Source organism: Xiphophorus couchianus, chromosome 2 (assembly GCF_001444195.1).
Source record: "Xiphophorus couchianus chromosome 2, X_couchianus-1.0, whole genome shotgun sequence".
Classification (NCBI taxonomy): domain Eukaryota; kingdom Metazoa; phylum Chordata; class Actinopteri; order Cyprinodontiformes; family Poeciliidae; genus Xiphophorus; species Xiphophorus couchianus.
In genome coordinates, this window is record NC_040229.1 from 897,572 (window position 1) to 912,962 (window position 15,391).

The window sequence follows — 15,391 nt, forward strand, 5'->3', positions numbered from 1 at the left end:
ACACTGACTTCTTTTAAATCTCGACTAAAAACCCACCTGTTTAGAATTGTATTTGAAATGTAATCAATTACAAATTTATGGATGGAACTTGACTTAATGCTGTGTTTTGATTATTGATTCTATGTTGCATTGTGTTTCTGTGTTTGTTATGATGTAAAGCACTTTGAAATGCCTTGCTGCTGAAATGTGCTATACAAATAAAATTTGATTTGATTATAAGGGCTGCTGTTGTGTTGCTGCTTTGGAAACTTGGCAATTACAGCAACCTCTGAGACACTGGATGGCCCACTGGCAACACTGGACACGTTTTTACTTCCACAGAGTCGAAATAAAATAGTGAAACCATAAAACCATCATGTTTTTAAATAGCAGTGATGGTTTAAGACTTAAGTAAAGTAGGGGAAAGGAATGTATTTTGACTAAATTGCACCAATTGTAACTTTCTGTTTGGGTGAAAATGAGAGTAAACAGTTTCTGTCAGTGATTTCACCTTTATGTATGGAGAAGATCTATAAGTTTCCTAAAGAGGAAGGCAGGCTTCCTATTTAGCAACATAAATTGGATAAATTATCACAGCAATAAAATAATCTGTGTACGTTTTAACCAACATGCAGTGTGTGTGAACACACACATTGTAACAGGTGGTATCAAAATTCACACAAGTATTTTTGGATTAATGAACTCATGCAAAAGATTTTTTCAGATTTTTTTTTTTTCAATGTTAAAATTTTGTATTTTCCTTTTATTGTTTTTGATTTTTTTCTGTCTGAAATGAAGCAGATCCAAAGTGCTACAAACATTGTATTCCAGTGTGTTTCCTTCCTGTAGTCTAGCTAAGAGCTGGGTCTGTGGATGTTGTATTTGCAAACAAAAAGACAAATCGCTTCTATGTTTAACTTTAAATAACTGCTGTGGAAACATTGAAAGTGCTTCTCTATCAGCTTTTCTTCTCTAAATTTCCATCCATTCAACCAACTTCTGCTTGTAAAGGTGGGTTACACCCCGGGGAGGCTGGCGAACAATACACACACAGACACAAGCGTGAGAAGACAGTGCTGACACCTGCCCCACTGCCACAGTAAATTTCCAACATGTTAGTTCGATTTTTGCCCTGCGGTGCTGCTGAGGGTAAAAGAGAACTTCCCTGAATCCTGGAAAAGGTTCTGCTTTGAAAACTCGCACAGTCAGTGTAGTACAGCAAGTTTATCTTTAACTAAAACTCGCTAAATTTAAAATATAAAACTCGCTAAATTTATTTTGCTCATAAGCAAGAGCTGCAACTTTCTTTCATCTGTTGAAACACAAATACAGGTGGAATGAACCTCAAATACCAGAACACTTTACATAAGTTGTATTAGAACCTCGTCTAAACGCCTTCAAGGACATTATAGTCAATTTGTGTTGGAGAGGATGGTTAGAGACAGGAATTTCCTAATTCAAGTAAAAGTCACGACTTCAACATATTTTTACTCAAGTAAAAAAATTAATTACTCAAGAGTAAAAACGCATTTGGTAGAAAGACTACTCTAATACCGAGTATCTGATCAAAACATCGATCATTTAATATTTAAACCAAAATGTAAAGTTATGAGGAAAAAGTCTGACCTCTAACTGTAAACAAAGAATTTTATATTAAATAAGTTTTGTTTTACAAGCAGGAAACCATCACAGACTAATTCACAGAGTCTCCTGTAAAAAAAAACAAAACTGAAAACTATATTGAAGATTAAAAGCCAAACACTCAGAAGTCATTGACAAATATTTTATTGAAAAGGTTTTTATCTTCAATGATTGTACACAATGTGCCAGAGAACAAACAGGATAAATTCAAGTTCTTCATAAACCAGAGTAACACTTTAAACCTTCATCACAAACTAAAACCGGTTTCAGGCTCGATTTAAGTGCAATTTAAACACGCAGGCTTTTCAGCAAAGTGCAAGAAGAACCACAAGAATAAACGAGTAAAAAAATAAATGCATTTGTGTTGCATGGTCAGTTCAAGACAGGCGAGTCTTTTCATTCTACACACATACAAAACCTGCAACATGTGAGGTTTGGCATTTTATGCATGTTTTACCCAAAAGTTGACCTTCCACACTAGCTTTTGTTTTAATATCTCGCCATTATGAGGGCAAAGGTCATCAGAGCCAGAGAGTAGCCAGATTTGGTGGAGGAGCTTGCCTTCGGCTGCGTTGAGACCGGCTGTGACGGCTGGGTGCTTCGATACACATCAACCATCAGAGAAGTGGAGTCTTTGATGAGCAGGCTTGTGCTGAAGAGGTCGATCTGAAGGGAGGATGGACAATGCTTAGCCTCATGGGAAGAAACCACTCTGTAGGATCCAAATCAGAACCTCCCTTATGGAGACACTCACCAAGTTTTTGCTGACTTTAATCGGTTCTTTGAACACGGTCCAAACTACGGCCTCGTCACAGGTGGGAGTGGTCAGGGAACCGAGGTAGCGATAGTAATTGGCTCGGTTCACGCCAGAAAGGAGATCGTCTAGAGAAATATTATCTGGGATTTTGATAATCACACCTGAGAAGAGAAATGAGCATCAAAGTGAGGCGCTTAAAAACAAATGAGCTTTACCACACTGCCCCCTAGTGGTCGGTGAGGTACTGCATGTAAACGACGGTTTAATGTCAACGCGAGACGCCTACAGTTCGCTTATCAAAAGATTATGTTTAAAGATAATAATGATGGATAAGTGGCTTAAAACTCAGTCACTCAAAAGAAAAACAGTCATACCTGCTGAATGTGTCGTTCAGGAGCAACTCGATTCTTTTGAACGGCTCTGCGCCGGAGAACAAGTCTCACTTGGTGAGAACTGTTACAACTTTGCCTTCTAACGCTTTTCAACAGCTGTTATTTTTATTTATTACAACTGACGCAACTAAGTGGTTAATTATTATATTTAATGGTGCAGAAGAAGATTTTTGCTTCTGCCAAAGCAACTCAATTTTATTTTTCTTCTATTATACGTCTAAATTACAAATAGGCCTAAAATGTTATTAATGGACACAACACAACTTTTTAAACTTCCATGTAGAAACTTATAATTAACGTTTTCAGAATCTGTAAATAACTCAAAACGCCATGAGTTTACGTCTATGTGTCACATTTACAAAACAGCCTCACCATTCTTATTAATGAACAAAGAAAATAACAGAGACTCATATTTTCATTTAGGCTTGTATATATTAAGATCTGTTATTGTGGGGCAATTTCAAGTTAGGTGGTTTGTTAAATAGGTTAAGTTGTGCTCAGCCTGAAGAAGTTTGTGAAACACTGCCACAGCTTACCAGCATTTGAGATATTTGACAAGCAGGAGGTCAAAGTCTTCCAGCTGGCTGGCTGATCATCTACACCTGTCAGCTCCTTTAAAAGTGAAGAGAGATGCTGATAAAGCAGCTACAGAAAAAATGAAAAAGTTCTCAGACATGAGGTCATCTCTGCTCACCTCAATAAAGAAACCGAGAGCAGCGAGTCCTTCAGAATCCTTCACAGCAAGGGTGGCGTTCCGGTTGTAGGTCGACTTGCTGTTTACAATGTGAAGCTGAAGGAGGAATGAAAACAAAATATGTTTTTAAAGAAAGTTAACACACACGAGGCTCCAAAGTTAGCATAAAGATTAGAAATACCTCCATGGGGAAGCGCTTGCCGTCCACAGTGTGCTCTGATCCGGGTTCAGCCGTGCCGTTTCCCCAGTGAAGGTGGGCCTGCAGGCTTTCGTAGCTCTCAGACAGGCCTCCTCCTGAGATCTTGATGCCAGTATTGAAGGTCACTTTGACTGGAAGAATAAAAGGAAATGAAGATAAGATAAGAACAATATCCAGTGTCCTCTGATCCCCCCTCTGGCTCCGCCCCTGGTTAAAACTATGCTCCATGGGGGCGTGCAGTGGTGGCGCAAGGGGTTAGCTCGTCCTGGAGGCCTTAGTCCTCGACGCGGACGTCGCGGGTTCGACTCCCAGCGACCTTTGCCGCATGTCTCCCCCTCCTCCCCGCCCTCTCTCCTGTCTGCCTACTGTCACAAAAAATACGAGCAAAAACTCTTCGGAGAAAAAACCCCAACAAACTACGCTCCATGAAGTGCATTAACTCACAACAGCCCTCAAAACTGACTTTGCTTACCGTCACTTTACAGTTTTTGTTGCGTCCTCGGTCTTTCTGTCAACACAATGAGAAGTTGACGCTGCTCCGTCATGCTCCGATATTAAGGTGAAACTTAAACCTGTCGAGTGTTCATATCTCAAAACAGAACCGCAAAAAATGCATTTTACATCCCACACCGGACTCTGTTTCTTCTGTTCTCCCTTCACGTTCTGTCATGGCCGCCATCTTTAATCCAACATCAACGGCTCCGCTAAAGGACAACCAGCGGCGCCCTCTGCTGGATGGCGGTCAAACTACAACAGTAAATGAAGGTCTAAGGCTCATTTATTAGTTAATCGGTTGGAACTAATTTTAATTATATAAAGGATTAATCATAACAACTAAATTTTTCTACTAAGGTCAAAGATGACATATGATCTGTTAGTTATTATGTTTCTGACTCACTAGTCAGAAACCTCACTTAATTGGTCACAACACCAAGCTAATTAATTTATTGCAGCATTGGCTACAATTCTAAATGAAGTTGACATACCGTCAAAGTTGAAGTCAGGTAAACTGAAACAAGAGTAGTTAAATTAACTTTATTAAACTAAATTTCGTTGCATTTGTTTAAATTAACAACTTAATAAACTTGATCAATTAACTTGAGTACTTAATTCAGTTACTAATTTGTGACTAAATGAAGCAACTTATTTAAGTCAGATAAAAGAAAAAGTCAGGCACGAAAATTTCAGTTTTTGTGATTTTCTTCAATTAAAACTATTATTGGATTATTCACAATTTATCACAGAATTGTGAATAACTTCCACTCACTGAAACCTCCATGTCTTCTGGAAAAATGAGTTAAATCATTTCCAACTAGAACATTTTCTGCACTTTTTAACCAACATAAACAAAACACGGATGTTGAGGTTTAGGTGTAAAATGGTTAAAGAAATAGACTCTTAGATTTCTGTAACTAATGAGTTCATGTTTATGTAAATCTGAACATAATTACTCAACATTTTCCACATATCACAGTAAGCAAAATTAGTGTTTCATTTGAAAGCTGTACGTTTGTTTATCTATATCAAACTAAATGCCAGTTTACCGCGTCTGGGGAAAAAAATTGAATATCTCAAGATTTTTTATCTTGTTAAATAAATGTTATTATTATTTTTCAATGACATCTTCCAGTTTAGAGCTAATGTAGTGACTCATTGTTTGATTCATGCATCTTATCTGTCCACATAATAAAGTCTGAGTCCGTCAGATGCCCTATAATCTCAGTCTCAGTCCGGGATGCTGCGCCTTTGCAGTCTCTCAACATACCAGTGTCTCCGGTGTTCTCAATTGTGGCCAAGGCGGATTTGTTGTCATATCCCTTGAAGGTGAACTCCGTCAGGTTCTTGTCCTCCGTGGCGTTGGCAGACACGATGTTGATGGGCGACTGACGCGTCCCGTTGCAGTGCAGCGGGGCGATGGTCGGCCAGGTGCTGTCACCTGCGGCAGAGGCACGGAGCTGAGCGGCTGCAACGAAATGACGTTGGAGCGAACAGAGGAAACTTACTGCAGCTTGGATCATGGTAGCACCACGCTGGAAGAGAATTAAACCGGTTAGTAGGTTCCGTTTTTGTAGAAATAGTGGTGAAAATATATATATGCATATTATTATTTTCTTTTTTCCCCTTACCGACCGTGGATGACTGACAATAAGCACCTGGTGCAAGGACGCACACAGCAACAGCTATTATTGTCAGAAAATTCATCTGAGGAAGAAACAAACATGAAAAATACCAATAGAACCTGGAAAAAATGTTTTATTTGCATTTAACAATTAATTAAATGCAAATAAATGGAAAGTTAAAACTCAAATTGGCTGATTCGAAAGTGAGGAAAAGTACAAAGATTTTAAAAGTCAGTCCAGCTGCCCCTACCTTTGCAGGTGTTTCCACGCAGGTGTCTGCTGTCCTGCCTCATCCTAACATTTTATAGCAGGGGGTGTCAAACTCCAGCCCTCAAGGGCCGGTGTCCTTTAAATGTGCCACAGGTACAAAACGCTGGAATGAAATGGCTTCATCACCTCCTCCTTGTGTAAATCAGTTCTCCAGAGCCTTAATGACCTAATTATTCTATTCAGGTGTGCTGCAGCAGAGCCACATCTAAAAGTTGCAGGACAGCGGCCTTTGAGGACTGGAGTTTGAGACCTGTCTTTTATAGCTTCTCATTTCTGCAGAAATTCAGCGGATACTTTAATGACGTCAATACCTGATCGCATGACTTATAAAAGATCAGGATCTGTGTTTTTCTGTGTATTTATTTTGAGTTTTCTGTGTCTGAGTCTGCGTGTTGTCCTGTCCTCCCTTTGATTGTTCCCAGGTGTGTCTCGTTCCCTGATTGTGTATTTAGTGTCACCTGTGTCTCTGCGTCTTTGTCGGGTCTTCGTCTATGTCCTTTCGTTCACCCTGTTGCTACCTGTGTTGAGCCCTGGTTTCCGCTCAGCAGTGCTGCCTGGGTTTTAGGACTATTTTTGAATAATCTGTACTGTTTGTCATCATTAAACCTCATCATTTTTCTGCAACGTGGTTCCGCCGCGTCTGCCTCGCCACCCAACTTCTCCACTTCATGACAAAAGGAACAAATCAATCACGTACAGAACTAAAATACCTTACATTAGTAATGTAAGTTGAGGAAATCTAAACTATTTAAAGGGGTAATGCTTGGTTCTTGTTACAAAGGCAGTGTTTTCTGTATATTATCCAGAAATATCTCTTTGGTCATTTATTTATCAGAGTTTGTCTGATTATTATCTCCATCTGAGATAGTTGTACCTCAGATGGAGATACAACAACTTCCAACTGTTCGGCATTTGAAGTTGGACAGAGAGGTAAGCGGTACATTTCTTTTACTGACTAGCTAACGTTGTGTTAGCAACTCTGGGTTACGTTGGTGATGGTGCTTATCTTTCACTTGTATGCTGCTATGTTTAGTCTTGCTCAGTGGCGCAAAAGGTGGCTATGCAGTGTATGCAACGCATAGGGGCGCTGCACGAGAGGGGGCGCAAAAACGATGTGGGGAATTTCTTTTCTAGTCAGCTTAACAGCTGTTTGTGTATGAAATGATCAATAAGAGAGGAACAGCACTGATTAGGCGCCCGCCTCCCATACAGGCAGCTCGGCCAGCGGCCCTTCGACAACACGCTGAAAAAAGTTTTTTTTTTCTTTTAAATTTGTAGTAAAGCCTCGACAACAGGGAGCTAAAGATGGACGCAGAAAAAACTCCGGGGCACAAAACAGAAAACAGAAGAGGGAGGATAAAGATGTTGGCGAGACGAAGAAAAGCTTTTCAAAATGGTTGGGAGACAAAACAGTGACTCGTTGCGGGACCTAAAGAGGACCCCACGAACTGACGCTGTTGTCATGGTTACCTAGAGACGGACACTACGCAGCCGCAGTGAGCTGCTATCAACCAGTGTCTTTTTAAAATGTCCACCCGATAAAACACCGTCCTTAGAAATAAAACCTCTGGCAAAAATACAGACGGTAGTGGGAAGACAAGCTAACCAATCACAGTGAAGTTTAATAGGGGTATTAAAATAAATGTGTCACGATATTCAGTGGGTTTGATATCAGACAGAATGGATCAGGAGAGGAACCGCAGAACCTAAAGAACCAGACACCAGTCTCTTCATCCCTCAATCATTTCCTGAGACCGAAAAATAATATGGATGGCAATTTAAAGAACAAATCATACAAATAGATTAATAGTAAATAAATATTGTGGAGAACATTAAAACGTTTGTTAGGATTGTGTAGGAAAAATGTTGATCCACCTCAAAAATATGTAGCTGCGCCCCTGGTCATGCTGTATGTATCCGGTGATTAAAACGTATCCACATCAATGTGCACCGAGTGGATAGTGAGCTGGGTCCGGATCAAAAAGCAGGTTCTGGACCTGAACTCAGGGAAGGGAGTTTGTCTCTGTCCCATCATAATGATGAAACGGGTCCAGTTTCATCACAGGATGGATGGTGTGTTCATAAGGGAAGCTACGGTTTCTTACACAAAAACACTGTGCTTTATTTGCAATGAGTGCACTGTGTTTGATTTTTGAAATAACACATTGTCTATTATTTACATTTAACATAATTGGAACATTGTTTTTTTTTTTTTTTTTTTTAAACGACTGGAAAGGACTTGAAATTCCAAGCTCCCAACTTTTGCCTGTCTTGACTTGAGACTCGACTCGGACTTGAGGACAACGACTTGAGACTTACTTGAGACTTGCAAAACAGTGACTTGGTCCCACCTCTGGTCCTGACCTCAACCCAAGAGAACGGTTCACATGTCAAAAACGTGTTTTTCACGTGTGCGCACTTTGAAATCAGACGCTGACATTTTGCTCTAGATGCATCAAAATGGCTGTAGGCGGGCGGTGAGAAGAGACTCCTCAGGAAATGTGTCCTTCAAACTCTTCCATCGTCTCCTGCGTATTTCGTTTAAATAAATATGTTTATTTAACATTTGTTAACATCACTCAATGTTTTTGGTGGATGGATTTGGATAGCTCAATTGAGTGGAAATATTTTAAAATAGTAAAAGTTATATTACCCGTCATTCTAACTTCCTCATCGATCCTCTTCCAAGCGAGGTCCGTATATAGTTAGTCATGAGTAGATAACCTTGATTGTATATTTAAAGATGACAATGTGAGATTTATGTCATGTAAGGTGGAAATAACTTAAGTTTATCTGGTGTTTGGAGATTTAATTGTTTATAAGTTGATGAGTATGAAAGGGGTAAGAACTCATAGATCTTGCATCTTCTACCTGCTCCTTTTTAAACAGATAATATAAAATTGCATGTCAATGGGGCATGATAATTTGTTTTAAACTAAATTTTCCTTTCTTATTCTTTCTTGCTTTTACCTTTGTCTGTTCAAAATAAACAAATAAATAAAACACTTGAAAAGCTGCAGAGCTTGACGCGCAAAACGTGCCGCGACGAACCTCTAGACTTTGAATGTAAACCGGACGGCCCTGATGCTCAAAACGTGTTTGGTGTGAACGCACCATGAGAGCCAGGCCTTCTCGTCCAACATCAGTAGGTGACCTCACAAATGTGCTAATAGAAGAATGGCAAAAAATCCGTATAAACCTATAAACACTCCTGAATCTTGACAGACTTTGGGACAGACCTCCCAAAAGAGATAATAGATTTAAAAATATGGCTTTTTTCACATATTATGGCCTATTTTCTGTGATGCGTAATTTTTTCATTACAGCAAACCAACCGAACAGGAAATGTTCCCACAAAATGAGTCATTAGTGAAAAGATATTTCACACAGTATTCTGAAATACTAGTAAAGGAGAAACTGATTTATAGGCTGCCTGACCGGCTCCTAAGAAGTATTTCTCTATTCAACAACACACCCATTTATGTTCTAAACTTGTTTATCAGGGATGTTTAGAGAAACCAAATAACCCAACAATTGTGTTTCTAGGATGTGGGAAGAAACTAGAGAATCCTGGGGAAACATGCAAGCAGAAAGTTTGGTTCTGTATGTCCTTTGCAGTGACATTTGAGAAAGTTAAGCATAAAATAGTTTAATACTGGAGACCTTCTGACATTTACATACTACTTGGGTTTTACCGCAAAAAATAAAACCCAACAAACACCAAATGAACTTCTTGCATACTGTAAAACATTTGAAGTTGGTTTAACTTGAAAATGAAAGTCCACCTGCTGCCTTGAAAATGCAATTTAAGTCAACAAAAATATTGTTTTGGTTTTAACTCAGAAATTAAAGTTCATGAAGTTGATTTAACAAGAGACAAGTTGTCTAAACATTTTTGTTTTGCATTTGTTCATGCAATTTGTTTTGTTTCAAATCACATGAACCAAATTCCGGGTCCGGGGGCTGCAGCCGTGGTGTAGACCTTTCTGGAATGAAGAGACTGACTGGGCCGGAAGACGTTGTGATATCCTGCATTCTCCGGGAACAGCGCCATCTGATGGAGTTAAACGTAACGTTAACACTTCAGTAGTGAGGATGTTCAGTCAGAGACGAAATTCACACAACCTGACATAAAGACATGAAAGGAAGAGACGAACACGGACAGAAAGATTTAATTCTAATTGATGATTTTTTAAAAACGTTTCTCATGACGAGCAAAAGCAAAGACATTTTCAGGTCCATGTTGTTCCAGAATATAGTGGATATTATAGAGGAAAAAACACATTTTTATCATAAAGCAACCAGCATCAGGTGTTTCCTACGGAACCCCGTAAAGGACATGGGGAAAACTTTCTTTGGCGTTCTCTTGCAATAATGTACTGATCAGGTCATGCTGTATAATTTAATACTGAAAGTCTTTCATAAGGTGGCCACCGTACTTTCTGCTTTAACCTACGGTTTTCATACGGTTTGTGAGATATCTGAAGTTTTATATCTTTTTCTTTAGGATAGAAATCCACCACAAACCTATTAATTAAAAAAAAATGAAACCTGATATTTATTTCCATCTTTTTGCCATTTGTTTCTGGGGGGAGAATGTGATGCAGTGGGAATTCAACTGAAGCAGAAAAGCTTTTCTTAAAGATGTCAAAAGATAGTAAAATTTTTTATAATATATACAATATTAAAAGGCGTTGAAAGATGGTAAAATATACAGCTCTGGAAAAAAACAACAGCCCACTGCACTGAAGCCCATTGAAAACTTCATGGTTATTCCACCAAATAGTTAAAACTTTGGTATTGTATAAGAATAAAATCAGAGAAACTGACCATTTAGCATTTTGTCTCTTAATTTTTTCCAGAGCTGCATGTGATATATACAATATCTGTAAATATCGGTTACCAGCAAAATGGCAAAAATAATATTATCGTTATTGACCCAGATTTTCATATCGATGCATCTCTAGCAGTCTGATTGCTTTTCTCAAGTAACAAGTAAAGCAAAGGATTACAGTTTACAGGATTCAAACCTGCTAGCATAATGCTAGTATGACTATGATGGAGAGTTTCTACAGGGTTGGTTTGTTGAAAGCTTTGTGTCGATTCCTCCTTGATTTATGCATATTATTATGAGTATAATAAACTGTAAGCCTCTGTGGTCACAGTTAGTCTTGTTCCGCCCTCTAGTGGTATGTTCCTGTAACTGCATTTAAAATCTCTCCTTGTTTCAGTCCTGAGCCTTCATTCGATGAACGATGCCAGGGAGGCTTTGATGCAGTAGCAAACATCAGAGGAGAGGTTTTCTTTTTTAGAGGCAAGAAGAAACTCATGCGTAAAAGTTTAACAATTACAAATAAATATTGTTGTCATGTTTTAACCCTGTTCTTTGTTTAATAGGTGCACATTTCTGGAGAACTCAGCGAGACGGCTCTTTGTTGTCCTTAAGGCCGGCTGTGATCACAAACTTTTGGATGGGCCTTCCGACAGGAACAAACAAAGTCGACGCCGTTTATGAGAGAAAGAGCGACAGCAAAATCATCTTCTTCATCGGTAATAAAGCTACAGCTTAACCTGTTTTACAGTAGAAAGTTTGATCCTGGCTAATTCATCTGACATGTTTGCTCCTTTCTAAAACAGCATGCAGCAGTTTGCTCAAATATTTACTGAGGAAGCAAAGAGAAACCAAACCAACACTGCAAAAACACAAAATATAACCAAGTATTTTTGTCTAGTTTCAAACAGTTTTAATATTAATAAAGTATTAAAACTGAAAGAAAACAAAATCTTAGTATTTTTGGTCTACTTTCTGTTGCAAATATCTTAGTATACTTAAAATAAGACAAAACTACCTTACAAGAGTTTGTTTTAAGTAAATAAAAAGAAACATCTAATTCCACTTAATATGATATTTTCCCCATATTGTAAGTAAAATAATCTGCCAGTTGAATTGGTACTTTTTTGTCAATAATAAGGACTTTATTTTTTTATTTAAAACAAGTTCCTGTATGCCATTAAAAGGCATTAAAGTTCTGGATTATATTAGAGAATATGCAAAAAATAGAGGTATGAATATTTTTTGCGAGGCATTATATCAAAGCAGATGTCCACCAAATGTTTTGAACCATTCTGATGTGTTCAGGCTCGCAGTACTGGGTCTTCAGCGACACAAAGGTGATGAGCGGTTACCCTCGGCCCCTGTCTGACTGGAGCGGCTCCGCGCCAGACCTGGGTGGACGCAGCATTCGTCTGGGCCCACAATGGGAAGACGTACCTGTTCAGCGGGGGACAATTTTGGAAGGACTTGCTGAAGGACGGGGGAATAAACCAGGAGTATGTTTCTCCCAAGGCCACAGGGATGGACTGGCTGCGGTGTCCGGGTCCTCCTCCAACGGCTGCGCCGCAGAATCCTAGGAAGGATTGCAGCTGTGCCTTCAACAGATCGTCTCTGTCACTGAGGAACGACTGTCTGCTGCTGGTTGCCGTTATGCTGATAATTAATGGGTTGATTTCTGTAAATAATTAACTAATGTGGGCTGTTTTCTCTACACTGCAGCGTAAACGGGACTCCTTTCTACCATCAAACAGCTTTATTTCTTGATTCAAAGGGTTTACTTGCAGGACTTGGCAACCGTAGGATAGCAGCACTCTCCCATCCCGGTTGAGTTTCACATATTTGTGTTTATAGAATAAAAATGCACAAAAATATCAGCCTCTTTGGGAGTTTGATATTTAACACCATTATTCAGCAAATGGAGCTCTTCTTTCACATTTTATTATCTGATCCAGACCGAAATTTAGAAGATTAAAACCGAGGCGCCTTCTTCTGATTTCCAAATCAAGTTCTTCCAATATATTGTAGATGTGTTTTAAAATATATTCAACCAATTATGCATTGGTTTATCCTGTTTTTAAATTATTACAATTTGAAATATAGTAGTTAGATTTTCTACGTGTGATTATATTTTAACTTGTACATTATCTCTGTTTGTGGTCTAAGGTTTGCTGCTTAATAATCGTCTGAATTTACTTGTTTTTGTGTTAATAACATTTGGATAAAGGGCTGTTATGTAGCTAAATGAAATCCTCAGAAATTCACACAGATAAACTGAAAATGTTTGTTTTAATGGAGTTTTCAGTGTAAAATGAACAATCAGACATATAATTGCAAATATTCAAAAATGTAATCAGAACCTCTCACTATCTGTCTGACTTTTTTAGGGGATTTTTGTACAGAAAGAGCAGACAATGAACTGTTGTGCGTATTGTTTTTGTCGGGTCTAACGGTGATTTGACTGGGCCACCCTGAACCCTTTCCCCAGGAACTTAATTTCCCAGAAGCTTTTATATTGCTTTGGCATTATTATTATAACTTCCTACACTGGCCCCCTGTAGCTCAAAGAATAGACTTTAAAATATTGTTGTTAGTTTACAAATCACTGAACGGCTTAGCACCACAATACATTAAAGATCTGCTGCTGTTGTATCAACCTTCCAGACCTCTCAGGTCTTCTGGTTCTGGTCTGCTCTGCATCCCCAGAACCAGAAACAAACGAGCAGCTTTCAGCATCTATGCACCACAAATTTGGAACAAACTTCCAGAAAACTGTAAAACAGCTGAAACACTGACTTCTTTTAAATCTCGACTAAAAACCCACCTGTTTAGAATTGTATTTGAAATGTAATCAATTACAAATTTATGGATGGAACTTGACTTAATGCTGTGTTTTGATTATTGATTCTATGTTGCATTGTGTTTCTGTGTTTGTTATGATGTAAAGCACTTTGAAATGCCTTGCTGCTGAAATGTGCTATACAAATAAAATTTGATTTGATTATAAGGGCTGCTGTTGTGTTGCTGCTTTGGAAACTTGGCAATTACAGCAACCTCTGAGACACTGGATGGCCCACTGGCAACACTGGACACGTTTTTACTTCCACAGAGTCGAAATAAAATAGTGAAACCATAAAACCATCATGTTTTTAAATAGCAGTGATGGTTTAAGACTTAAGTAAAGTAGGGGAAAGGAATGTATTTTGACTAAATTGCACCAATTGTAACTTTCTGTTTGGGTGAAAATGAGAGTAAACAGTTTCTGTCAGTGATTTCACCTTTATGTATGGAGAAGATCTATAAGTTTCCTAAAGAGGAAGGCAGGCTTCCTATTTAGCAACATAAATTGGATAAATTATCACAGCAATAAAATAATCTGTGTACGTTTTAACCAACATGCAGTGTGTGTGAACACACACATTGTAACAGGTGGTATCAAAATTCACACAAGTATTTTTGGATTAATGAACTCATGCAAAAGATTTTTTCAGATTTTTTTTTTTTCAATGTTAAAATTTTGTATTTTCCTTTTATTGTTTTTGATTTTTTTCTGTCTGAAATGAAGCAGATCCAAAGTGCTACAAACATTGTATTCCAGTGTGTTTCCTTCCTGTAGTCTAGCTAAGAGCTGGGTCTGTGGATGTTGTATTTGCAAACAAAAAGACAAATCGCTTCTATGTTTAACTTTAAATAACTGCTGTGGAAACATTGAAAGTGCTTCTCTATCAGCTTTTCTTCTCTAAATTTCCATCCATTCAACCAACTTCTGCTTGTAAAGGTGGGTTACACCCCGGGGAGGCTGGCGAACAATACACACACAGACACAAGCGTGAGAAGACAGTGCTGACACCTGCCCCACTGCCACAGTAAATTTCCAACATGTTAGTTCGATTTTTGCCCTGCGGTGCTGCTGAGGGTAAAAGAGAACTTCCCTGAATCCTGGAAAAGGTTCTGCTTTGAAAACTCGCACAGTCAGTGTAGTACAGCAAGTTTATCTTTAACTAAAACTCGCTAAATTTAAAATATAAAACTCGCTAAATTTATTTTGCTCATAAGCAAGAGCTGCAACTTTCTTTCATCTGTTGAAACACAAATACAGGTGGAATGAACCTCAAATACCAGAACACTTTACATAAGTTGTATTAGAACCTCGTCTAAACGCCTTCAAGGACATTTTAGTCAATTTGTGTTGTGCACCTGCACCAGGTTGGAGAGGTGAAGGTTATTGTCTCTGTTACGTCACTCAGGTAAAGTCTGATCATTCCTCAGTGACGCTATAATATTGTAGGTCACGTCTAAGATCAAGAGATAGTTCTAAGGAAACACCTGTACCGCACAGCGTGACCCATTTACCTGAAAGACACTCGATGCTCAACTGTTGTTGACAAACAAATCTGAATTTACTGTAACCAAAAAAAGAAATTACTCAAGAGTAAAAACGCATTTGGTAGAAAGACTACTCTAATACCGAGTATCTGATCAAAACATCGATCATTTAATATTTAAAC

The 15,391-nt window shown here is 38.5% G+C and overlaps 2 protein-coding genes and 1 long non-coding RNA gene across 4 annotated transcripts in view; 1 reads left to right on the forward strand and 2 right to left on the reverse strand.

The window, feature by feature from the left end:
• Window positions 1-1,748: 1,748 nt before the first annotated feature.
• On the reverse strand, window positions 1,749-6,154 carry LOC114155629 (carbonic anhydrase 4-like). 2 transcript variants are annotated; one of them, XR_003597797.1, is made up of 10 exons: window positions 6,033-6,154; window positions 5,789-5,864; window positions 5,666-5,692; window positions 5,428-5,598; window positions 3,645-3,793; window positions 3,464-3,559; window positions 3,306-3,381; window positions 2,375-2,538; window positions 2,060-2,286; window positions 1,749-2,021 (listed from the first exon to the last, which is right to left on the reverse strand). XR_003597797.1 is itself a non-coding variant. In XM_028035609.1 (9 exons), the coding sequence occupies exons 2-9, from the start codon at window positions 5,862-5,864 to the stop codon at window positions 2,110-2,112; spliced, it is 936 nt and encodes a 311-aa protein (XP_027891410.1). In that variant the 5' UTR covers window positions 6,033-6,154; the 3' UTR covers window positions 1,749-2,109. The 2 variants fall into 2 exon arrangements, 1 of the variants encoding a protein (XP_027891410.1); XM_028035609.1 differs by having other exon boundaries at window positions 1,749-2,286.
• Window positions 6,155-9,971: 3,817 nt separating this feature from the next.
• The window catches only part of LOC114135482 (carbonic anhydrase 4-like), a 29,363-nt gene continuing 23,943 nt past the window's right edge, over window positions 9,972-15,391 (reverse strand). Inside the window, exon 17 of the mRNA XM_028002814.1 lies at window positions 9,972-10,106. Coding sequence (XP_027858615.1) covers window positions 9,987-10,106 — 120 coding nt within the window. The 3' untranslated portion in view covers window positions 9,972-9,986. The remainder of the gene's footprint in view (window positions 10,107-15,391) is intronic.
• On the forward strand, window positions 11,454-13,319 carry LOC114135507 (uncharacterized). The gene is made up of 2 exons (XR_003593605.1): window positions 11,454-11,602; window positions 12,192-13,319. It is a non-coding gene; the product is annotated as an uncharacterized LOC114135507 (long non-coding RNA).

What these genes read in the sequence shown, in the direction of transcription:
- LOC114155629 (XM_028035609.1), bottom strand. Translation starts at nt 5,864, where the DNA reads ATGAATTTTCTGACAATAATAGCTGTTGCTGTGTGCGTCCTTGCACCA. An exon ending in CTCTCGGTTTCTTTATTGAG is followed by an intron (nt 3,382 to 3,463) that starts GTGAGCAGAGAT and finishes TCACTTTTAAAG; the next exon opens with GAGCTGACAGGTGTAGATGA. An exon ending in GTCAAATATCTCAAATGCTG is followed by an intron (nt 2,539 to 3,305) that starts GTAAGCTGTGGC and finishes TTCTCTTCTCAG; the next exon opens with GTGTGATTATCAAAATCCCA.